Below are 25,516 nucleotides of genomic sequence, written 5' to 3'. Positions count from 1 at the left end.
ATACCATTTTTGACCATAGGGGGTGATAATAAATCCCTAATAAATTACAACTAACGATAGACGACAGATTTCACTAAAGTGCAAAAACTGCACTTCAGAGGTTTTTTTAGTCCCCAAAATAATAATCGCAACTTCAACATCAGACCTGGCTGCCAGGCGCATGAAAGCTGGTGAAAATCTGTTTTTGTTCATCAGTTTGCATTTGATAGAAAAAATTGCAGGCCTGAGTTTAGACTTCTCCAACTTTAAACACGAGAAGATGATTTTCTACTGTAACTGTTTTATATTGGTCTCCTCCAGCGTCCGCACCATCCAACCCTAACACCGTCCTCCCCTTCTCTCTTGGACAGAACGGAGATCACTTATCGACTCACCCCTGCCTATAACACCAAGCCATTACACTGTAATAAATAGTAGGCCAGAATAACTTTTAAACAAAAGTTCAATAGCTGCCTTAAAAACTTGAGTCATGTCAACTTAAATGAACACTTTCTATCAACTCCTTATGTCAACTTGTACAAATATCATAAATAATAACTAGGCTTTGTTTGAATATTATATTGTGAGTCGAAACAACAAATCTTGTTTACAAAGTGGAAAAATCATTTTGTCTTGCTGAACACACACACACACACTTCTACATCATGTTAACTTATAAATTAGAGTTAGACATGTATGGTAGTGATGAGTCGGTCGCAAACGAACCGGCTCTAAAAGCCGGCTCTTTGAAGTGAACGACGGGAGCCGGCTCGTCATTGGGAGCTGTCCCTCCCCTCCCCCCTCCCCTCTTGCTTTGGTGAAAGCTACAGGCGATTGGTCAACATGTGTAACTGTGTGTCCAGACTGTCCACACACAGAGCAGTAGGGGCGGGGAGGAGGAAGGATCAGACTCAGACACACAGCAGAGCACATGCGGGAGGAGGGAGACGAGAAGGAATGAGGAGGAGGAAAAAGGCGAGAGAGAGAGAGGAGAGTGCGACGAAGACGGTGAGAAAATGAGCGCCAGCAGTCGGAAAGTGGAGATTTCTTAAAGTGATCAGTTATTAAATCCATAGAAATGATAAATATTTAATATATTGCATTTTTTACATCAGTAAATCACTTTACATGTAGTTTTGCATTATTTTGGTTATACATGTGCACTACGCAACAGAAAATCTGAGGAGCCACTTGGGAGCCGAAAGAGCCGGCTCTCTAAAAAGAGCCGGAATTCCCATCACTATTAGGAATAAGAACGTTGTGCCGTTTCACTCCACTGCACTTAGTTGTGGTTCTCGCTAAATGCTCAGGACTCAGCTCCCTGTGTTGTGTGTGAAGTGGTGAATTAAAACACTGGGACTCCTCATGTTTTAATTCACCGCGTCACAAACTAATGTAGGAGAGGGAACATGAGAGTGAGTCACCGCGGCAGGAAGCCCAGCTCGCTGTGAGCGAGGATCTGTGGCTGATGAGTGAAAACAAAACAAACAATCGGGCCTGAAGCTCCGTCAACACCCACCCACCGGCTGGCTGCGCGCGCAGAACCGGGCATGCCCGTCCCATCAACAGCAGGTGGAGCTCAGCGCTCCGCCCCTCTCACAACCGGAGCGGGAAACCCCAGACGGGATGTTGTGTGTGAAATAAACCAGTTAAAGTTTTACTTAAGTGTTGTTTGTGTGCGTGTTGTTCAGTAGCTAGTGCTATAAACAATATCATGGGTTTTTTTCGGAAGCCCTACTGTGCGTGATGCGTGTTGGTGTGGCGCGAGAGCGTGTGAAGAGGGTCAAATGCGTCTGTCTCACGCACTGAGCGTGTCTCACGCACTGTGCGTGTCTCACGCACAGTGCGTGAGACACGCACAGTGCGTGAGACAGACGCAGTGCGTCAGTTGGCAGCCTTTATTATTATCATTGCTTTATGACGTCATGCGCGGTGTCAGGCTTTATAGTGAGTCTGTGGACTGACATCATCATTCTGCAGGACTCCCTCAGAGGTGAAGCATCTCACACAGAGCTCGCTTACTTTGTTCTGTTCAATTCAGCAGATATCCGTCGTGTTATTTTTACTAATTTAGTAAATTTAACTCATCTGATTACACTGAGATTCTCTATCTCACATCACCCGTTGTGATCACTAAAACAGCACAATGGAAAGCCACAATATGTGCCAAGAGATTGTTAGACTCAACGAACTGCTACACAGGGAAAGGTCTCTGAGACATCACGAGAAGAAAGAGTTCGAAAAGCTGAAGGAAGAACTCAGAAACACTCGACGCAAGTTAAGATCTTCACAAAATCTACAAACTAACGGCGATTTACAAGAAACGTCTGAAGGTCCAGATGAAGAAACGAGTGTAAAATATTCACATCTCTCTTCTGAGGATGAACTGGAACTTGATGAACGGATAAAAACTCACGAAGAAACAAGGAGAAGTCATGAAATAATGCAAAGCATGATCGCAGAAAGTGACTCTCATCTGGTTTTGCATAAGGAACTGTTAGCTGCAGAAAAATCCAACGTTCTCGCTGCAAAACAGCAGGCGGAACATTTTAAACAAGCGTTTCTTACAGAGAAAGACTCTCATGAAGACACGAAGGCTACTCTTCATAAAAAACTCAACCGTTTGACAGTGGATTACGACTCTCTCAAGGTTTCACATCAGGAACAGATAAGACAATATGAAATGAGTGTCCTCGCCGCTAATCAAAGGGCTGAACATTTAGAGCAGAAGCTTGAAGAAGAAAGAAAAGCTCATTCAGACTCAGTAGAAGAAAAACTACAAATGATTAGAAATCTGACTGCCCAGAATCAAGAGCTCAGCGAACAGCTGATGCAGCAGGATTCGTCTGTCTTGAAAACCTCATTTGAAGAACTGAAAAGGAGTTTTCAGAACGCGCTTGAGGAGAAAAATGGTTCATACCTTGAACTAAAAGAGAAACATGAAGCTAGCAAGAAACGGGAACTGTGGTTAGAGAAGGAGTTAGAAAATGAAAGGAAAGCTCATGCAGACAAGTTATATGAAAAACAGATCGTTATTAGGTGTCTGACCGCTGAGAAGGAGGAAATAAGAACACAGCTGAACCAGGAAATCTCTCTGATGAAGACGTCTATCGAAGAGATGACAATTAGTTTTCAGAAAGAGTTGGAAGAGAAAAACGTTTTATACCAGGAACAACAGACAAAGTATGAAACTGATCTAGCTAGCATGAAAAAACAGGCAGAAGACCTTACGAAGGAGTTAGAACATGAAAAGAAAAGTTGTTCAGACTCGTTAGAAGAAATTCAAGAAGTTGTGAGAGGTCTGACCGACGAAAAGGAAGTGCTCACTGATCGGCTGACTGAAAGTGGATTTTTTTCCACGTTACAGTTTGTTTTTCTGATGTTCTTTTCATTTATCGTGCTGTCACTGATGTTTTTAAGTAAGTTTCATTGAGCCTGTCAAAGCTAAATAAGTACGCTTGCGACGTGAGAAGTGATGTGAACTGTGTGTTTGCATCGGTCCGTGTCCCTTGGTCGGAAAACTTCTAAACTGTCGATGCTTAACTGGACCTGATCATAACATGTTAGTGTACAACGTCAGGTGTGGTTGAAGCGTTATGAAGACAAAGATGTCTGCATGGCGTGAGTAGGAGGAGCTTATCCGAGGAGCTTCGTCATTTTGGATTAGATTAGAAGCTTGACCCATTTTCCAGTTGACAAAGCTCCTCCGATGAGAAGCAAAACGTTTTCAAGAAACCAAAGAAGTCTAGTTGCCTTAGTTAGCTGTTAGTTAGTTGGTTTGTTTGTTGGTTAGTTAGTTAGTTAGTTAGTGATTTCCCTCTTTCCTATTAACTCTCTCTCTTTCTTAACATTTTTTCTTTTAAACCCCAATTGCCTATTTTTGCTCATTTTAAATATATTTTTAAACATTTTCGAAATGCTTTTTTATATTTTTACATTTTTTATATTTTTACATTTTTTATATTTTTTGTTTTTGTGAAGCGCCTCGTGATTTTTATCTTGAGAGGCGCTACAGAAATGATATTTTCTTCTTCTTCTTCTTCTTAGTTAGTTAGGTAGTTAGTTAATTTGTTTGTTTGTTTGTTTGTTAGTGTTAAGAGCGCTAGGTGTTGCTGTCCCATCCTGAGAAGGTCCAGCGGCGCCATGCCCTCTTAACTCTCTCTCTTTCTTAACATTTTTTCTTTTAAATCACAATTGCTTATTCTTGCTCATTTTAAATATATTTTTAAACATTTTCGAAATGCTTTTTTATATTTTTACAATTTTTATATTTTTTATATTTTTACATTTTTTATATTTTTACATTTTGTATATTTTTTTGTTTTTGTTTTTGTGAAGCGCCTCGTGATTTTTATCTTGAGAGGCGCTATAGAAATGATATTTTCTTCTTCTTAAGGCTCTCTGGGAGCTTTGTTCATGAGAGACTTTGAGATTGGGATCAGTGAAAACCGGTTTTGGGAGCTTTATGAGCTAATATGAGCTTTTTGTTGAGCCCGGTTACCTCCTGTGGGCCGAAGCACCCAAATCAAAGCCGCGTCTACATGAAGCAGAAGATGCTGATGTCATAAAGGAAGGTACCTGTCAGGATTTGAACCAGCAAATGATCTTCTCCATCATGCAGCCCCTTTATTTCTGGGTGTGTGTGCTCTAAGAGGGAGGGGGGAGAGTTATTCGGTGACGCACATCCAGGGACAATCTAGCGTCTCTACGTACCCTAATCATGCGTGCATGTCGGGGTTCGTTTAAGACCTGTCTGTGTTTCTGGAAACACGCAGGTGTAAGGAACTTTTTGAAACGCCTCCACACAGAAATGGTTTCCCGATTCCGATAATTCATGGCCTTCACAGATCCAAGGTTTAGCAGTCACGCCGCTCAAGCCTCAAGTCCCTCCCTTCAGTCCAGGTCCAGCGGTGGTCCCAGAAGTCTCACCGCATCCACGCTCAGCGGGGTTCCTACTTTTGCCTTTCCAAGAGGCTCCGTCTGTCCAGGTCCAGTGGTAGTTCCCGGGGTCGCACCGCATCCATGTCCAGCGGTGGTCCCAGGGACCGCACCACATCCATGTCCAGCGGTGGTCCCAGGGGCCGCACCACATCCATGTCCAGCGGTGGTCCCAGGGACCGCACCACATCCATGTCCAGCGGGGGTCCCAGGGACCGCACCACATCCATGTCCAGCGGTGGTCCCAGGGACCGCACCACATCCATGTCCAGCGGTGGTCCCAGGGGCCGCACCACATCCTGTTCTGGTGGTGATCCCGAAGGACGCTCCGCATTCTGTTGCCGCGGTGGTCCCAGACGACACTCCACATCCAGTTCCGGTGGTGGTCCCAGAGGACGCTCCGCGTCCAGTTCAAGTGGTGGTCCCAGAGGACGCTCCGCGTCCAGTTCAAGTGGTGGTCCCAGAGGACGCCCGTCATCCCGTTCCGGTGGTGATCCCGGTGGACGTGTCACAAAGCGGAAAAGTTTGGATTTAGTTTAAGTGGCATGATTTGTGTTTTTTGTTGACATGCTTATTTTGCGTTTGGAATGGTTTTTCCCTTTGTGGTACCTCCCAGAGACACTAACTGGAACAAGTGGGAGCAGGTGTGGAACGCCCACAGGTGCAATGGACTCCAAATGAGGAATAAAAGGAACCGAGGAAAGAGTGCAGCAGAGCAGCAGACACCAGAGACACGCATGAGGTCTGAGAGTAAGAGACGCATCCTGGACGGTGACGTCTCTGGCAAGGACACAAACGCCCGACCACTCTGGAATGCAGAACGGCACCTGGAGCACCGTCCCGGGATGTGGACAAGCGACCCAGTGTGGAGGATTGTGAGTTGCCCTCTCCTCCCCCATGTGAGTGGTGCAATGTTGGTGCTGGTGCCTCTGCGTCTTGTTAGGGCCTTGGGCCGAGGAGGGCGCAGCGTGTCCAAGGAGCTGTGCCAGGGGGCTGCGGAGAGACTGGCGGTGTGCGCAGCAGCCAGCAGGCGAGAGGACGACGCTGGAGCCATGGCGGCAGCACAGACAGGTTGCTGCAGGAGGTCGATTTTGTGCCTGAGACAGCCAAAGGACAAGGTGGGGCAGACTGGGTCCCAGCTACGTGGGTCAACACGGGTCAGCTGGAGCCAAGAGGTGGCTCCTTGTACTGGACACCGTCCCGCCCCTGGTGTGGCACCGGATGTTTTAGACTGTTTGTAGGACTGCGTTTATGTTTTTACTACTTCAGCCTCTAAAGACTTGAACTTTTAGCGGTGTTTTGCTCCTCCAAAGAAACGATGGGTTTAGCGTTAAGTGGTTCCTGGTACCCCTCCTCCCGTCCTGCTCTGGTTTCCTGTGGGCGTCAGGAATCCGCCCTTGAGGGGGGGTTCTGTCATGACTCCCAGTCTTTCACCCTCCTCTGCCTCTGCTGCCACCTCATCAAGCCCTCAGCCACGTCATTCATCTCACCTGTCCCTGTCATCAGCTCATTACACACCCCTGCTCCCCCTGCTATATACTCACCAGCCAGCCACCAGCCCCCTGCCAGATTATTGAACGCTCTCTGCCAGTAAATCATCCAGCCTTTCACCTTGCCTGATCACAGCCTCCGGACCTCGTTTTCACGCCTGACCCCTGCCTTGAACTCTGCCTGCCACCACGACCCTCGCCTGTCTCCTACCTCGTCTCCAGCCGGGTCCCTGTACCTGCTCGTCCCGATCTGGTTTGGACCCACCCCTCCTCTCCGACTCTGTCTCCTGCCTTGCCCTCTTCGGGTAACGCCACACCTAATACAGACTTTTTATTGAACTTTTTACTATGTTTTGCATTTTGCTTTTTATTTATTATTTTTGCTAATTAGTTTATTGTTTATTGGTCAGGTGTGGGTGATTATTGTATAAATAGGTCAAGGTGGGTGGAGCAGCCAGGGCTGCGAGGGAACATGGTTTTTTATCACGCACACACACTCATACACACACACACTCATACACACACAGGGCCGTGCAGAGACCTTTGACGGGGCGGGTGCTCAAAGTAAAAAAAAAAGTCCTGTTCTGCTACCAGGTGGTGATGCAACGCATTATAAAAGAAGAAAGAAGTCGTCCTTCTGTCTATTTATTTTGTTATTTTAGCCTGAAAAGGTCACTCATTCAGGAAGTACAATTAACAGGAATCAAGATTCAAGATAGTTTATTGCTATTGCACAGGTGTACAACCAGGGATATTTGCGCCTACTAAAGACAGCTCTAGTAAGAGGTAGTAACATAAATGTAACCACAGAGACTTATCCAGTGTGATCTACAGCTATGTTAGCTGAGATACTGCTTAAAACTCATTTATTCAACCTGGCTTTTATGTAGGATGATTTTATTTTGTTATTGTCATTCTTTCTCATTTTTATTTTTATAATTGTATGATGTAATGTTGTTTTCATCCTAACTTGCTGATTTTTATGGGTTTTAGTTATACTTGTTTGTGATTTTATCTTCTGTGTTGTACAGCGCTTTGGGTTGCAGAAGCAATCATAAGTGTGCTTTACAAATAAATGTGACCTTGACCTTGAGATATTTTTCCTGTCAGTAGAAAATTCTTGATCCCATTCCATGATCTCACTGAACTTAACACTAAACATGAGAGCTCTGCTACCAACCTAACAACACCCTTTACACAAGGGCACCATCATCACATACGTGGCAGGAGTCTCAGAGAAACTTAGAAGAATCTTCTCCAAACACAACATCCCGGTAAACTTTAAACCCATCAGCACCCTCAGACAGAACCTGGTCCATCCTCGTTTAAAAACAACTCTGTCCACCCGTACCCGGATAAATACGTTGTTAAGGACATGCCAGACCTGTAGGCGGCAGTACTTCCCCCGTTCTTAACCTCGTCCTTCGTCTGTGGTCTTCCACAAGGAGCAGTAATTCCGCTTGCAAAAACAAACAAGCAGAAAGCTCTTGGACCATTGATGGATCGGGTAGTGACAGAGCGCAGCTCTGAGGGCATCCATGCTGTCGGCTAGTGTAAACACAGGTCGCACACGGGATGTCAGCATTTTTTGTCGTTGAAAGTGACGTTGCGGACCTTAAAACTCCGGTTTTGTCCGTCCACACGCAGACACCCAAAACGGAGAAAACGCAGATCTTCACTTTGGCCGGAGTTTTTAAAAAGATCCGTTTTCGTGTGAAAAAACTCCGTTTTCGTGTGGATGACAGGCCAAAACGTAGTAAAATATCTACATTTTGGCAGATCCCGGCTACGTGTGGACAGGGCCTTAGTCTAGGTCACACCTTCCTGCATCTAATCAACACGATGACTCACCATCAATAGAGGCTAACGACTCATCAGGAGATGGAGAGGCGGGGTACTCAGAGTAGTATCTGCTATTTAAATAACAACATGCAGCTACAGCATATAACGGGGGTTGGCGACCGCGGCTCTGGAGCCGCATGCGGCTCTTCCATCCATCTGATGCGGCTCTCTGTGCTTGTAAAATAATGAATGGATATTTAAATAAAATACTTTATATTTTACTGCATTCATTTTACATCTGTAAGCCAATTCTAAATGTAAAGATTGTCTGCGTAAACCTGAACAGGTCCAACCCGGTCTTACTGTGAGACCGGGTTGACGCGTCACGCTTGTGCGTAATCATATCGGCGCTTTCTGAGCTGAAGACGATGTGAGATTCTGGGACTCTCCTCAGACGGCTCCTGGATGTGTCGCCACATTGGAGACAGGAACAAGCGCTATTCAGCCAAAGTTTCATCATCAGGAACATTTTCTAAGTGACAAGTCTCTCTGAGAGACCGGGTTTGGAAAACACTCGCTTCAGTCAGAGGAATCTTCCCGCATGCGCTCTGGTTCTGCAACTCGCTCCGAGCCCCTCTCCACATCTTCAGCTCGCTGTGGACCTTATGTAGTACACGCTGACAGCGAGCTGCGCTGATCAGAGTCCAGCTCAGATGTTCAGATGGGAATCTTTTCTTGAGTGATTTAGCTACATCTGCGATGTGCGTAGAATAAAGTGTCAGTTCGTCTGCATGCGTCGGGGTAATTCTTTCTATTCTTTCTCTGTCAAAATAAACGGTCAAATACGGGAACTGTCCGATCAACACAAGCCCTGCTTTTAACTGTTCTGTTTTCTTGTGAAAATTGTTGCAAAGAGATAAAATTAAACTTGATTAACACCAGAGGCAGGCGCACTGCGCCGGTATCTCCGTCACTGTAAACGAGGGAAAAACAAAATGATCGGATCCTTTTCTGACCTTCCCCACCTACAAAGTTTAATTACAACAATCAAACGTGACAGAGCCTGGATTTGTATTCTGAACAGTCTAAACATGTTTTAAAAAGAAACGTATGACAAAAGTGGCACCTGCTCAGTAAAACCACCAACAGGGTGAAAAATATCTAAATATTGTCGGCAGAGACGGGCTACAACTTCTGGATCCACTTTATATAAATCGTTTTATTGATTATCGTCTTATGAAAGATAACTTTGACGTACATGAGCGACCAGTACCGGCTGCTATCACCTGTTGTGAGCAGCTCTCTGCTGTCTGAGGGTAGGCCCCGCCCACAACGCCACGGCTGCTGTGGCTCCCAGTGTTTTCTTTACTGTGGGAAACGGGTAATAATGGCTCTTTGATGGGAACAGGTTGCAGACCCCTGGCTTATAAGCTTGACTCTCCCATTTTCCAGTTAGAACTGACAAAGCTCCTCAGAGGAGAAGTGAAATGTTTTAAAGAAACCAAAGAAGTCCAGCTGCCTTCATCTGAACCCTTTGGAGTAATAGTCAATATTAAAAAATACATAATAAAGTAATAAAACGTATATAATTATGCTCACATTCACTTTTACCATCTCTTTGTGGGAGGCGGAAAACTTATCACAGTTAACCCTCTTATGACCATAAATATAACAAGTTTTTTTTTGTTTTATGGCTTTAAAATTGTAATAAAAGTGTAAAATGTTTGTAACTCTGCTCCTTTTTTCAGAACAACCTCAGCTTTCAGTGTCTAGTTTGTATTTGTGTTTATGTTTATTAAAGTCTGTAAAACTGCAGCTTAAATGAAAAAAAACAGATTTGAATTTTCTTTACATTTATTACTAAACAGGAACTTCAAAATGACGAGCAAACTATGTCAAAAGAACTATTTACACTCAGAACTGTGTTGCAAACACTCAGAAAACAGTGTGACCCCTGGCCTCATGTTAACCAGTTTAATGACTGCAGCCTGTCTGTGACCACAGGTCTACGCTCTGGTCCAGAGAACGGGATACAGTAAAATAAATACTAGGTATCATACAATAACACTCATGGGCTACTTCACAGCTGTAGCTACATTTCTACCAGCATTATGAAGATCAATAAGCAGATAAAAGGTTAAATCTAAACATTTCATTACAAAAAGTCAACTAATAAAACTCTGCACTGATAAAATTAAATTTTCAGCTAAATAAATATTTATTGTACGTATAAATAATGCTGGAATGAAGCTGAATCATTTAGTAAACAGTTGAGTGTTCAAATAAAAACCAGTGTGACTTTAATCTGTCCCTCCTCATGTCACCATCTACAGAAACAGCCTTCTGGGACACCTGACCAACCAGGTGGATTTTATTTGTGACGTTTCCATAACTTTATAAAAGCTGCTGATGAAGATGATCAGACCATCTCCTCCCTTTGGTTCTCGCTCTCCCGTCGCGGTTCGCTTCGTGTGACGCTGCAGAGCTGGTTTCCTTCTAACAGCGATGTTTGGAGTAACATGAATTACATCATGTGATACCTCGTTGGAAAGCTCGTTTTATGTACTGTTAGAAACCGTTTGAATTATTTTTATTCGATTAGTAATTCAGAAGTTATGACCCAGAGAGTCTAGAGGGAGAAACATCCGTGATTCTTTGTTGTGAGTTTCTTCAACACTTCAGACGTCTCTCTCCTGCAGGCGCGTTGCAGCTGGATGTGAGATGATGGTACTCTGGAGATGAATGAAAAGATGGAGAGAGTTTCACTAAATTCTGCATCCTTCGACGGACATAAAGATGAGTTTCTGCGGTGGGCCTGACGTCATAAGTGTTAATATTTGAACGCTGGTGGCCTACTGGATGTTTCCATTTAAAGCATGAGCCTTTCGCTTCTCTGAGTTCTGAAGGTGAACGTATCCATGCAAGATTTACAACATGTTCCTGAGTTTCTACAATTATTAGGAAGAAATCAGAATTTACAATAAAAGCAGGCGTTGGATGCTGCTTGATGAGGAATAACTGTTATCAGGGCCAGAAAATGAGTAAAATAACTGTTTCTGCAGATCGTATTTGTAGTTTATGTGTGTAATGTAGAGTTTTACTATACTCCAGTAAATAAATATTTATCATCTTAGAAAGAGGTTGATGTTATCGGGGCGGTCGGTGAATCTATAAAAGTGTTTCTGCAGAATTGTTCACGTGAAAGATCGACTAGCTTAACACGGATTTCATTAAGATCATTTTTACGTTTTCAGCCAGAAGTGAAGCTGAACTTTTCCTGCGAGCGGCTGAATTTATCCTTTCACACATTTGTATTCAAAGCTCATCCTAAAGAGCAGTTTTACATTGTACATGTTAGCAGATTATCATGTATTTCATACTTTACTGCGTCTATAAACGGCTCTCGTTTATCACCGTGCACCACCATAAACGTTAGCACAGCAGCGCTGGCGCTCACACGCCAGGAAACCGCTCCAGCAGCTGATATCAGAGCTGAGAGGAATGATTTACTGCGGCTCCGTAGAAGTCCTCTCTCTGTGGTGGATCACAATAAAACGTCTGTGATCGCTGCTAGTGAAATATTATAGACAGTCTCTATAAAAACAGCTTTATGGCTCGGGGAGGAGGAGGTAGTATAACCTGTTCAGTTGTGATCAGACTGACACGATAAAGGATACTCAAACAAGACCAAAGTAGATTTCAGACGTTCTAAAGCAACTTTTCAGAGACAGTTTTATGCAGCGAGGCAAAAAAGTGTTCAGTCAGCCTCCAACCGTGCAAGTCCTCCGGCTTAACAAGACGAGACAGGCCTGTAGGTGTACCTCAGCTATGAGAGGCAAAACGAGAAAAAATACCCAGAAAATCCCATTTTCTGATTTTCTAAGGATTTATCAGCAAATTATGGTGGAAAATAAGTATTTGGTCAACAATAAAAGTCCAACTCAGTACTTTGGTGGTAATGACAGAGGTTGACAAAGGTTTTCACACACCATTGCTGGTATTTTGGCCCAGTCCTCCTTGCAGATCTCCTCTGGAGCTGGGATGTTTTGGGGCTGTCGCTAGGCAACATGGATTTTCAGCTCCCTCCAAAGATTTTCTGTGGGGTTGAGATCTGGAGACTGGCTTCACTGCCCAAGGACCTGGAAATGCTTCTTCTGAAGCCACTCCTTCGTTACCCGGGTGGTGTGTTTGGGATCATCATCGTGCTGAAAGATCCAGCCACGTCTTAACTGATGGAAGGTTTTCACTCCAAATCTGATGATACATGGCCTCATTCATGCTTTCCTACACGTATCAGTCGTCCTGGTCCCTTTGCAGAAAAACAGCCCAAAGCATGATGATTCCACCCCCATGCTTTGTACTATGTTTGGTGTTATCTGGATGCAGCTCAGCATTCTAGCTCCTCCAAATATGACGAGTAGAGTTTTTACCAGAAAGTTCTATTTTGGTTTCATCTGACCATTTGACGTTCTCCCAATCCTCTTCTGGATCATCCCAATGCTCTCTAGACGCATTCTACTGACTCTAAAAGTTGCTCCCACGGGTGATTTCCTCACATCAGGGTGCTTACCTGCTGCAGATTCAGACTTCCCAGCCTGGTGCAGGTCTACAACTTAGTTTCTGGTGTCTGGTGTCCCTTGACAGCTCTTTGGTCTTGGTCATGGTGAAGTTTGGAGTGTGGCTGTTTGAGGTTATGGACAGGTGACATTACTCTGATGACCAGTTCCAACAGGTGACACTGGTACAGGTAATGCGTGGAGGACAGAAGAAGTTACAGGTCTGTGAGAGACACAAACACTGCTGGTTTGTAGGAAACCAAAAACCTATTTTCAACCATCATTTGCTAAAAAATTCTTTAAAAATCAGACATTGTGAATTTCTGGATTTTCTCTCTCATAGTTGAGGTTTAACTGTGATGGAAATGACTTTTTCTTTTTAGGTGGGAGAACTTACACGAGTGGAGGCTGACTGAATACTTTGGTGCCCCGCTGTGACTGAAGAGTGAGGTCTTCTCTGCGTTCTTCGCTGCGATGCGTTTAAAATCAAAAGAAGCAAACAAAAAGCAAAAACCGGGACAGCTTGAGTTACGTTAACCGGACATGCACACGCAAACCTCAGTTAGGGCCGACGGTAGCGCAGGGGTTAAGTGCTCGCTCTGTAATCGGAAGGTTGCAGGTTCGAGCCCCCACCTCAGCTGCTGTTGTGTCCTTGGGCAAGACACCTAACCCACCTTATCTGCTGGTGGTGGTGGGAGGGACCAGTGCGCCCAGGACGGCTGTGGCTACAGTGAGCTCATCACCACCAGGGTGTGAATGTGTGGTTGTGTTGTAAAGCGCCTTGGGGGGTTCCAGGACTCTAGAAGGTGCTAAATCAAACACAGGCCATTTAACGTCTCTACTTCAAGGCTGCTGACTTAAGTGAAGCCAGACGTTATTAGACGTAAACTAACGATCTTCATTAAACTAATTATGACGTAATTAAAAACGTACGTTAATTATTGCTCCACTGCGACCTTTGGATGCTGTCAGCGGGTCAGATATTGATCTGATTATTCATGAACCATGCTCGTCGATCGGACGGAGATGTGAATTCACAAACGAGAGGAAAGACTTTGATGTTAAATTCATGTCTCAGGAGTCGTGAGCACCAGCAGATTTCCTGACTCCCAGGAGTCTCTTCCTGGAGCAGCAGGGGTGACGCCAAAGGAGGAGAGGGAGAGGAGAGAGGAGGAGGCAACAGACCTCCCGTCGAACTTGGCCCACTTCCAGAACCATCCAGGAGTCAGCTGTGAGCCAGTCCCTCACACCGGCTTATTTGAACAAACACATGAACGTCTGCGTGCTCATCCCATCATGAAACACACGAACACAGAGCTGGTCGCCCTGACCTGCACAAAAAAGGAGTTCTGATCACGCGAGCGAGGCGTTCTGGTGTGGACCAGGGGTCTGCAGACAGAGATGCAGAACCGATCCGCTGCAGGCCATCGCCCATCTCTGGTCCGGGAGGAACACTCAGCTGGCGGCTGTGACACATCACAGCGGAGGTAAAATGAAGTCTCGCACAGCTGGAGAGGATAACCTCCTGTGATTACACCCACAGGGGTGAATGTCAATCACTCCTCCTGCATGGGTGTGTGTGTCCGCCTGCAGGTGCGCCAAACAATGCCCTCGATTGTTGATACGCTTCATGTACAACTCTGCATCCGTGATGCTTGCGAACATTATGCCCGGTGCCCAGCGATGGCCTGTTAGATTGAGCTGTCAGTCGGCAGGCAGCAGATGAAGATTAATGGAGCGAGCAAACAATGAGAGGCTGGCAATGATCATAAATATGCTAATGGCCATTATCAATACACACTCGACCGACATGCATATGCACGTGTGTGTGTGTGTGTGTGTGTGTGTGTGTGTGTGTGTGTGTGTGTGTGTGTGTGTGTGTGTGTGTGTGTGTGTGTGTGTGTGTGTGTGTGTGTGTGTGTGTACAGTATTCATGCGGCAGAGATTTGGGATACGAGGTGAATCAGGTTACAGAGTTAAAATCATTCTGCTTCCCTTGGGATGGCAACACACACACACACACACACACACACACACACACACACACACACACACTGATGGACGGGCACGCGGAGTCTTCCCATGTGTAATGCTTGAGTTGCGGGGCTGCAGGAGGGAGGGGAGGAGGGCTGGACGAGTAGACGACATGATTGGTGTCGCATTAAAATGTGTTTATTTAGTGTTTGTGTGCGAAGGGCAGTGGATGGCGATGATGTCTGCCAAGCCGCTGATTAAGACTACAGGATCAGCTAATGGCACAATGAGAGGCTGATTAAGAGGGGGAGAGGTGGTGAAAAAAGAAAGCAGAGGCAGATAAAAGGCAGACGGACGGATCTATTCACTAAACTGATGATGGGGCTCTTTGTTGTCTCGTCCCATTCTGTGGTCCATGGGGTCCTTCCTCTGTCTGCAGCATGCACTCATTTTTAAATGAAAACCATCTTCTTTTATCTCCCTTGCTGCCTCCCCCTCCTCTCCCTCCTTCCCTATTGTCTGCCTGGTCGCCCATCTGGGTCACACCGCCCAAATAAAAAACAAAACTTTGGTTTCAAACTAATCCTGATCATCCACTTCATCACCTGAAAGCACGCTTACTCCCCTCCTCCTCCCTACTTTCACCCCACATTTCTGAAAATCCCACAGAGACGTATCAGAGGTCTCACGGGTCCCTTCGACCTTCTCCGTCCTCTCTCCCACACACACACACACACACACACACACACACACACTCACACACACACACACACACTGAGTCCGGTTCTGATGGAAAGCATCGACGGAGGGAGCGTACAGAGGAGTGGTTATGATTGGGGCTAATGAGCTCACAGGAGACACTGGGATGAAGGAGATCGGTAGGCCTGGCTCACACACACACCTCCCAGGGGGTCCTGCTGAGACCCGGTAGGCCCTGTAGGAATTTTTTATGAGTTTGTGTTTCTATTTGAGGAGCCAGCGGTCCCCGTGGTCGTTACGCACCCGTACCGCTGAGCTGGGTGTTACCGTGTGCCATAAACTGGGATGGTAAAGCATTTACATACGGAAACACAAGGTCGCTGCTGGCTGGATGGTTTGGATTATTTTCTGGTGAGATTAGCCAAAATAATCGGTACAAAAATAATTCTTTCCCTCTGAACAGACGTTCAGTTTGGATGTTTCATGACCAGAAACATTTATGTAGTTATGCTGATGATGCACTAACCGACGTTTTCACCGTGTCCTGTGTTTCACTCGTCCGCTGAAGCTGAGCGAGAGAAAGGAGCACGGCTGAGGAACGTCTCCTGCTCCTGGAGACAGAGTGTGTGTGTGTGTGTGTGTGTGTGTGTGTGTCTCATTACCATGTATCGTGTGTCAGTGTTGTCCAGCAGGCTGAGCCTCCTCCGTTGCTCCAGGGAAGAGTTATAGATTCCTGGCTGGAAGATGCAGAGGCTAAGGAGAGACCCTGAAGCCCAGACCCGTGGACTGCAGGCTGGGCACGGCTTTGAGCTCGTCAGCCCGTCTCTGGAGGCTGCGGAGCTTAACCCAGAGCAAGTCTCTGATTAACCAGACTAATGACAATAAGGCCCTGAGCTCCCACAGCCCAACACCATAATCACTACTTAAGGCCCTGACCAGCCGGCACGTCGACGTGGAGAGAGGAGTGGCACAACTCACTGGGTGTCACTACTGACAACAAGCATTTTAAATTAGCTGTCCGTACACGCTGTGAGGGTCAGAAACCATGAGACAGCTGATGTGGGAGAGGCTGGAACGAGCCCACATCGAACCAGAGCATGAATTCACTTTTCTGGTGTTTGTTAGCCGTGCCGGAGTGTGACTGCGTGTCTCCACAGTCGGAGGTGTTTGATGAGAGCTGATTGATGCCTCATCTGTGCTTCCTTATCGCTAAAGCAAACATTTCATCAGCACAGCGGCTCCCTTCAGCCGTCGGCACACACAGACGCCAAGAGACAAACAGCACAAACCAAACCGTGTATGCAAATAACACAAAGACACTCAAATCCCACAGTTACAGGGATTTATGCTGCGGGTGTAGCCTGCATTCGCTGGAGGCCACGGATGTGAAGGACATGTAGACGAGTGCATTTGCTCTGCAGACAGGAGAGCATGCCAACAACGCTCACTGTGAGTAAAGTGATTCCTGACAACTCCTAAATGAATCCCCGTGGGTGGGAGGCCCACAGCGAGATCACAGAGCTGCTTTATGACTGTGTGTGAGGGACAGAAGTACACTTCTCGTATATATATGTACCTGTACGTGCTATGTGTGTGCAGACAGTCCGTCCTATAGGACTCGGGACAGAGTCTATTTGAATGTTTTGTCTTCGTGGAATGTCAGCAGGTGCTGAGCAGAACCTTCTGGATTTAGAAGGCCAAAGAGGAAGTGGGTTTATGCTGTAGATGAAAGCTCACTATTGTAGGGTTATGAATATGCTATTGTCTGCCCTTAACAGCTGCCCTTTTCCACAGTGATACACTATGTTGGTCAATGCAGACGGTGAAAATTTGACCCTTTTGGACGCTACAACTCCCCCCATCCAAGGTCACGGGGTCACGGCACAGACGACGAGGCGTTGGACAATCTTAGAGGCCCTGAGGACTCAACAGAGGAGGACAGAGTTAGCTCTCGGGCCCTGGAGCATCAGGAGTGAGGAAAAGCAACCCCCCACACAGAAGATTAGTCAGTAGATCTCCCAGTCAGGAAATTATAATTCCACTTAGCGACATCCGCAGGCAGGAACCACGATGGAAAGGAAACCAGAGCAGCGATCCAGGAAAACCATAGGACGTTCAGAACTCCGGAAGAACCAGAACCCAGAGCAGCAGAACCAGGCAATGAAGCAGAGATGTTATCCCAGGGAGCGAGGACATCTGGCGAAACGCAGCAAAATATCAACACACACACACACACACACACACACACACACACACACACACACACACACACACACACACACACACACACACACACACACACACACACAGGGCATTTGACCGTAGACCCACTTAGACGGCGTCAGATGGAAAAGAACAAATAGGACTATATGTACCTGTGTGTGTGTGTGTGTGTGTGTGTGTGTGTGTGTGTGTGTGTGTGTGTGTGTGTGTGTGTGTGTGTGTGTGTGTGTGTGTGTGTGTGTGTGTGTGTGCAGATTATGTGAGAAGAGGCCAGCTTAAAGGAGTAGACGCAGTAAACTAGTGTACTGCAAAAGTGTCGCAAAAAGAGCAAAATAAACAAAACCCTCAAATACACGTAAGGGAAGTCAAGCTTTGAGCAAAATTGTTATGAAAAATGGAAGAGCTGAATAGTCGGTAGCTCATAACCGGCAAAAATTAGAATGAAAGGAAATCATAAATGTTATGTAATAATCAGTAGTAATCTAATCATGTACATTTGTATGTGTTTGAATATTTCTTTAAAAGAACAAAATAAAAATGAAGAAGAAACACGAGAAGTTAATCAGTGTTGTTAGAGATCAAACCTGAATGTGAACGTACCACAGAAGGAATTAGAGATTAGGATTGAAGCATAAAATGAACTTGAATCTGTCATAAAATATGTAAAAATTCTAAAAGCTCGAAGAACTGAAAGATAAATGAAAATGTAATTTGGATTCAACATAACAGTTTACAGATTTACGGCTTTTAACTCTTATGACTGCAGTACACCCGTGGAGACCCGCAGCATGACCACAACAACGTCAACCAAGTCTGTACGTTATGTTTAGACATGAATTACACACACACACACACACACACACACACACACACACACACACACACACACACACACACACACACACACTCAACAGAACTTGTGTGACTTGAAACAGAGAACCGAGGGAGGGCGGATGGAAGGACTCCCTGTTCTTGCGCTGTCGTCGTCTTTCTCTGAGAAGTCTTTTGTTCCTCCTCTTCCTCCAGAGCACGGATGTGCTCCTCAAAGCAGATCAGGGCATCTTTATCCATGTTCTGCAGCTCTTCATCCTCTGCAAACGCGGGGTTGTCCAGCAGATACTGCTGCGCCTCAGACCAGGTATGTGACGTTGGCCATGTTGTCTAGAATGTTCTTCAGAGCCTCCCAGTTCCTCGTCCTCCGCTGCTTGGCTTGCTCCTTTTCCTTTTTGGCCAGGTAGAACAAGACATCCTCGTAGATCTCCAGTCGGTCTCTCTCAGGAGCACAACTCCACACTTCAAGCTCAGAGAGCATTTGTTGTGTTTTTTTAATCTGGTTGTAGACGTTATCTCAGGTTGTTCATCGTTTATTCTTTCATTAAAGTCATGATTGTACTGTAGCATTAACGTGTCTTTCAAGCGCTCCACAGATGTGTGGTCAGTCGTTACAACAGTACATCCTGATTTGACACCAGCACCTCCAGAATCTCCAACAGGAACAGGCCCATTTATGACCCAGCCAGCTCTGGTTCTCACTGCATATGGTCCTCCACACTGGCTGTTTGTGGCCATGGCTCCAGAACATTGGGAGAATCCGTGCCGATGACCATCTCCACATCTGCATCCACTTCAGGTAGTCCAATGCTACTCAGGTACGGCCACTTAGCAGCATCATCCTGACACGGTGCATTGACTTCAGACACAGGCAGTGTGGTTTGTGTCAGAACCGATGGCAGCTCAATAAAGTCCTCACTGTCCAGACCAGACACCTCCAAACCGGTTATTGCAGTGCTTTTAATGATTTTAGTATGTCCCGGTTCTCAGCAACACATTGCAGCTTTTGCCTGTTACTCCCAGCCTTTCAGCCAGACTCAGTGCAGAACCTAGCAGAACCCCCAGGGCCCAGGAAAGCAGAAGTACACACAGCTTTATTACTTTTCTGACCTTTCACCTGCACAGCCACAACGGGGAAAACAGCAGTGTCCTCCTCACCAGCCCCAGTGTGACCACACGTCTGCTGCAGCTCATGTACAGGACTCAGCTTCTTTGGGGATTATACTTGTGGTTTCCTCCTTCTCCACATGCAGGACAGATGGATGTTTCCTGTGGCACACTCCACAATCCAAACGATTTCCACTAAATTTGCTTGTGTCCATATTTTAAACATCCAAAACACTCCCTTCTCCTTTAGAAGCTGTATCTCGTCCCGCTGTGTCCTTGTTTTAAACTGAAAGCATTTGTCCAGAGTGGGATTAGTAAGCTGGCAGAACAGACACTCGAGCTACGGATACGTGCTGAAAAGGTTTTCTTTCCTTTAGATCCATCCCTCAGCGCATTGATGTTTGTTGCAAAGCAACCACTTTTCCTTGTGTGTGTTACATGTGTGTGTGTGTGTGTTACATGTGTGTGTGTGTGTGTGTTACATGTGTGTGTGTGTGTTACATGTGTGTGTGTGTTACATGTGTGTGTGTGTTACATGTGTGTGTGTGTTACATGTGTGTGTGTTACATGTGTGTGTTACATGTGTGTGTGTTACATGTGTGTGTTACATGTGTGTGTGTGTTACATGTGTGTGTGTGTTACATGTGTGTGTGTGTGTGTTACATGTGTGTGTGTGTTACATGTGTGTGTGTTACATGTGTGTGTGTGTTACATGTGTGTGTGTGTGTGTGTGTTACATGTGTGTGTGTTACATGTGTGTGTGTGTTACATGTGTGTGTGGGTGTGTTACATGTGTGTGTGTTACATGTGTGTGTGTGTGTTGCATGTGTGTGTGTGTTACACGTGTGTGTGTTACATGTGTGTGTTACATGTGTGTGTGTGTGTGTTACATGTGTGTGTGTTACATGTGTGTGTGTGTTACATGTGTGTGTGTTACATGTGTGTGTGTTACATGTGTGTGTGTTGCATGTGTGTGTGTTACATGTGTGTGTATTACATGTGTGTGTGTGTTACATGTGTGTGTGCATGTGTTACATGTGTGTGTGTGTTACATGTGTGTGTGTTACATGTGTGTGTGTGTTACATGTGTGTGTGTGTTACATGTGTGTGTGTGTTACATGTGTGTGTGTTACATGTGTGTGTGTGTTACATGTGTGTGTGTGTTACATGTGTGTGTTACATGTGTGTGTGTTACATGTGTGTGTGTGTGTTACATGTGTGTGTGTTACATGTGTGTGTGTGTGTTACATGTGTGTGTGTTACGTGTGTGTGTGTGTGTGTGTGTGTGTGTTACATGTATGTGTGTTACGTGTGTGTGTGTGTTACGTGTGTGTGTGTGTGTTACATGTGTGTGTGTTACATGTGTGTGTGTGTTACATGTGTGTGTGTTACATGTGTGTGTGTTACATGTGTGTGTGTTACATGTGTGTGTGTGTTACATGTGTGTGTGTTACATGTGTGTGTGTTACATGTGTGTGTGTTACATGTGTGTGTGTGTTACATGTGTGTGTGTTACATGTGTGTGTGTTACATGTGTGTGTGTGTTACATGTGTGTGTGTTACATGTGTGTGTGTTACGTGTGTGTGTGTGTGTGTTACATGTGTGTGTGTGTTACATGTGTGTGTGTTACATGTGTGTGTGTGTTACATGTGTGTGTGTTACATGTGTGTGTGTGTTACATGTGTGTGTGTTACATGTGTGTGTGCGTGTGTTACATGTGTGTGTGTTACATGTGTGTGTGTGTTACATGTGTGTGTGTTACATGTGTGTGTGTTACATGTGTGTGTGTGTTACATGTGTGTGTGTGTTACATGTGTGTGTGTGTGTGTTACATGTGTGTGTGTTACGTGTGTGTGTGTGTGTTACATGTGTGTGTGTGTTACATGTGTGTGTGTTACGTGTGTGTGTGTGTTACATGTGTGTGTGTTACATGTGTGTGTGTTACATGTGTGTGTGTTACATGTGTGTGTGTTACGTGTGTGTGTGTGTTACATGTGTGTGTGTTACATGTGTGTGTGTTACATGTGTGTGTGTTACGTGTGTGTGTGTGTTACATGTGTGTGTGTTACATGTGTGTGTGTTACATGTGTGTGTGTTACATGTGTGTGTGTTACATGTGTGGATACCTTTGTGCGGCTGGCTGGAGAAACATCATGAAGGTTTCCAAACAGTGGGTCTGAAACAATTTTTACTTGTTTTTCAATAAAATTGACAAGATCACCAAACACTGCTCTGCTTCCAGTTCGCTCCAGACGCCACATCTCTCCACTTTTCCCTCTACTTATACGGGAGTTTGGCTAAAACTGTCCTCAGGTTGGTGGGCATATCCAACTCCTTCATGTACTTTAGATGATGGACCATGTTGGAACAACCTCGAAGAAACAAAGCAAATGACTGCAGAGCCGCAACATCCTCAGGTTTTATTAGGGGCCAGCTGTTGATTTAGTCCATGAATGCAGAAGAGGTTTTATGTTCACTGCCTAAATGTTCAGTCAGAAGTGCCTTTGCTCTTTGGTAACCAAGTTCAGAGGCGAGATGCTGGCTACTTCTCACAGCATCCCTCGGTTGCGCTCTGGTATTCTGTTCCAGGAAGTACAAGCAATCACTGAGATTTAGAGTTTTGCTCTCAATACAATTTCCAAAGGCTTTTAGAAAGGATTTAAAATACAGTGGGTCACCATGGAAAACAGGAATATTCCATAGGCAGAGCAGAAGCTGTGTTTTGTTGAACCAACAGAGCAGTGATTTCATTTTGACGCTGCATTATGTTCACAATGTCTGGAACGTTACTAGACGGAACGCTGCCACGAGTATTTAGCAAAACAGGCGAATCATTGCTTGTCTTTGAGGAACATCAGTGACATTCTTCTTAGGAACTTCTATTTCCACACGCTTGGGTTTGACACCGACAACGGCAGAATGGAATGGAAGACTGGGTGAAAATGCAGGACTTTGACTGGCTGGCACAAAATGTTCAGCATTTGGATTTAGTCCATTTGTTTCTTTAGTTTTTGACTTTTCCAAGTAAGAACTCATGCCATCTGATGCGAGGACTCCTTTTGACGCCCTTGAGCCACATTTTGAATTTATTTCCAGAACCTCCAGTTTTGCATTTGTCACTTTTATTTCTGCCTCCAGAGCCAGTTGCTCCCTTTCTCTTCTTAAATGTTCCCGTTTCTTTCGTAATTCCTCTTGTTCCAATTTTATTTGTTCCTCCTGCACCTCAAAAAGGTGCTTTTGGCAGCCATGTGCTCCTCTAATGCTGCTTTCTCTGCTTGTGCCAATAACTTTGCTGATGTAGTAGATGAAACCTTGGAGACTTTAGAGCTCATTTTGGAATGTTACAATTATTTGATGCACCGTCATCGGGTCCCATCTCATTTTGGATTTGGTTGTCAGGAGGCTTCAATGCAAAATTCATGTTTATAAATATCTACGCCCAGCAGGCTCTGAGATCCGGAAGCAGTCAGGAGGCAGAACCAAACAGGTAAAGCTGCTGTGCTGCCCACAGATGGAATCAGCTTCCTCATGACCTCAGATGTGCCCCACCTCTGGTAACTTTCATGTGTTCATCTGCCTTTGAAAGAATGCCCTCTGCTGCACCTGCCATAACTGCTCGTCCTTTATATTTGTCTTTTATTGGATTTCTTACATCTGACTTTATTTGTGTGTTAAGTTTGATTCTAAAATCAGCTGTTTTATGTTGTGACGTTAGCTGTTCTTGCCCCTGGCAAGCACGTTGAACTGCTTCTGTGTGTGAAATGTGCTACAGAAATAATGCTGCGTTGGCTTACCATAAAACGTTCCGTACATTTGAGTCCTCACATTTGCGTTTTCAGCTCGTTTCTCTGCTCGCTGTGGAGTCGGTGACCTGGTTAGTGAGCAGGACTCGTTCAGGCTGATGTATGAACTTACTGCTGCTCCTCTGCATTTAGCCTGTGATTAACTTACAATCAGCTGTGATTAAAAGTCAGGGTAAAAATATTCCATACATGTTTAATGTTGCACTAACAAGGAAACCAGCTCCCAGACTGCCAACAAAATAGATATACACTCCTAACACACACACACACACACACACACACACACACACCTACACATACGTCTCCTTTTTTCGCCTGAATGCCTAAACATTTCCCAGATATCTCCCCAACACCTCGGTGTCGGCTGGGTGGAATTAGAAAACCAACCCCGCGGTCTCATTAATTAATTAAACCTGGTGCGCCAGTGGCACCTGGGTACCGGTTATCACTGCCACTCAGATGCTCCATGATCTTAATAACCACCTCACTGCAGGGCAGGCGCACTGGGGGAGGGGTGCGGAGACATTTACAAGTTTAAGGTATAGTTTCTAAAAAAAAGTGGGAAACCAGGAGGAGGCAGATTCACGACTTTAGACCATTTTAATATCTAAGAAACAGAAATGGACCCTGGTGATGTTTTCTTGGAAGCTTTTCATCATACGGCCAAGTGGGACCTCTAAATCACTACAGCACTACAGTACTAGCCCATGAAAACACACACACACACACACACACCTTGAATCGTGGCCAATAAGCATCTCAGAAGCTGTTGTTTTAATCACATTCATTTCTACATCTTTTATTTCGTCTTGTGTTTAACTAAAGCTTTAAAAACCAGCTTAAATCTAAAGTTAAAAGGTTTAACAGAACTAAAATCTAAATGGAAGGATAAATCATTTGTTTTATTTGAGTTAAAAAATTACGTTTTCTTCAAATTGGCATCATTCTTCCCTGCTTTACTATGTTTTTGATGTAACTCCACGGTTTCTCCTCATTTCATTTGCCCGGGTCCATCAACATGCAACCGTTCAGGCCGCACCCACAGCTTGTGAAGAAGCGTCCGTCTGCAGACCGTTCTCCTCGGGCTCCTTTATCTGAGATCCACCAAGCTTAGAAAAGTTGGCTTCTGTCAGCAGAAAACACTTTCAGCGGGATCGGTCCGCCGGCGTCTGTTTCTGAACAAGTTAGCCTGAAAGTGGTCTAGTTGTTTATGATGAATGGTAAATAGCCCATGTTTGATATAGCGCCATCTAGAGTCCTGGAGCTGCATGAATGATGATAGCATGGGAATTCCATCCTATGGATGATTTCCTGTTTTTCTCCCTACATCCGTGTTTTGTTCCTGAAGACCGGTTTCTGACAGAAACTACATCCTGTAACATCGATCATCGGGAGTCGGCGTAACCTGACCGACCCGAGACCGGAACAAACTCCCACTAGATATGAAACAGTCGTCTCCTGTCTGGAGCTTTAAAGCTAAACCAAGCAGCGTTAAAATCTAGTTACTGGTTTTATTTGTTTGGCTTTACTGGTATTTTTCAGGTTATATCTCAGAATGTTTTTGTTTTCATTGTTTTTAGACGTTACGTGCATTTTGGTTTTATTGATTATAGTTTTTTGTGTGTTTTTAGTGTCATGATAAATGAATGAATGATAAATGACCCGCACTTGTATAGCGCCTCTCAGAGTAAGGACTCCAAAGAGCTTTACACTACAGCGCATCATTCATCCATTCACACACACATTCACACACTGGTGGTGATGAGCTACGATGCAGCCACAGCTGCCCTGGGGCGCACTGACAGAGGCGAGGCTGCCGAGCACTGCGCCGCCGGTCCCTCCGACCACCACCAGCAGGCAACGTGGGTTAAGTGTCTTGCCCAAGGACACAACAGCAGAATTCTCTGTCCGGAGCCGGGATCGAACCTGCAACCTTCCGATTACTGGAAAACCCGCTCAACCTGTTGTGTGTGTGTGTGCGTGCGTGCGTGTGTGCGTGCGCGTGTGTGTGTGTGTGTGTGTGCGTGTGTGTTAACAGTTATTTATAATAACTACTCAGGTTGCTAAAACTCTCTTCAAATCTATCCTTAAACTGATGACGGGGCAGCAGCAGATCAGGAGGTAGAGCGGTTG

The 25,516-nt window shown here is 45.3% G+C and overlaps 1 protein-coding gene and 1 long non-coding RNA gene across 2 annotated transcripts; one reads left to right on the top strand and one right to left on the bottom strand.

The window, feature by feature from the left end:
• Positions 1-4,813: 4,813 nt before the first annotated feature.
• Positions 4,814-5,452, top strand: LOC139070199 (tetra-peptide repeat homeobox protein 1-like). Its single transcript, XM_070551947.1, has one exon. It carries the CDS (start codon positions 4,814-4,816, stop codon positions 5,450-5,452), a length of 639 nt encoding a protein of 212 aa, XP_070408048.1.
• A 4,573-nt stretch (positions 5,453-10,025) lies between these two features.
• LOC139069895 (uncharacterized) lies at positions 10,026-20,294 on the bottom strand. The gene is made up of 2 exons (XR_011520569.1): positions 16,081-20,294; positions 10,026-10,921 (listed from the first exon to the last, which is right to left on the bottom strand). It is a non-coding gene; the product is annotated as an uncharacterized lncRNA (long non-coding RNA).
• Positions 20,295-25,516: the final 5,222 nt, after the last annotated feature.

This window comes from Nothobranchius furzeri, chromosome 5, assembly GCF_043380555.1.
Source record: "Nothobranchius furzeri strain GRZ-AD chromosome 5, NfurGRZ-RIMD1, whole genome shotgun sequence".
Taxonomy (NCBI): Eukaryota; Metazoa; Chordata; class Actinopteri; order Cyprinodontiformes; family Nothobranchiidae; genus Nothobranchius; species Nothobranchius furzeri.
This window is presented reverse-complemented; position numbering and strand designations above follow the sequence as displayed.

Excerpts from the sequence above, each read along its gene's own strand:
- LOC139070199 (XM_070551947.1), top strand. The coding sequence starts at position 4,814 with ATGGCCTTCACAGATCCAAGGTTTAGCAGTCACGCCGCTCAAGCCTCA.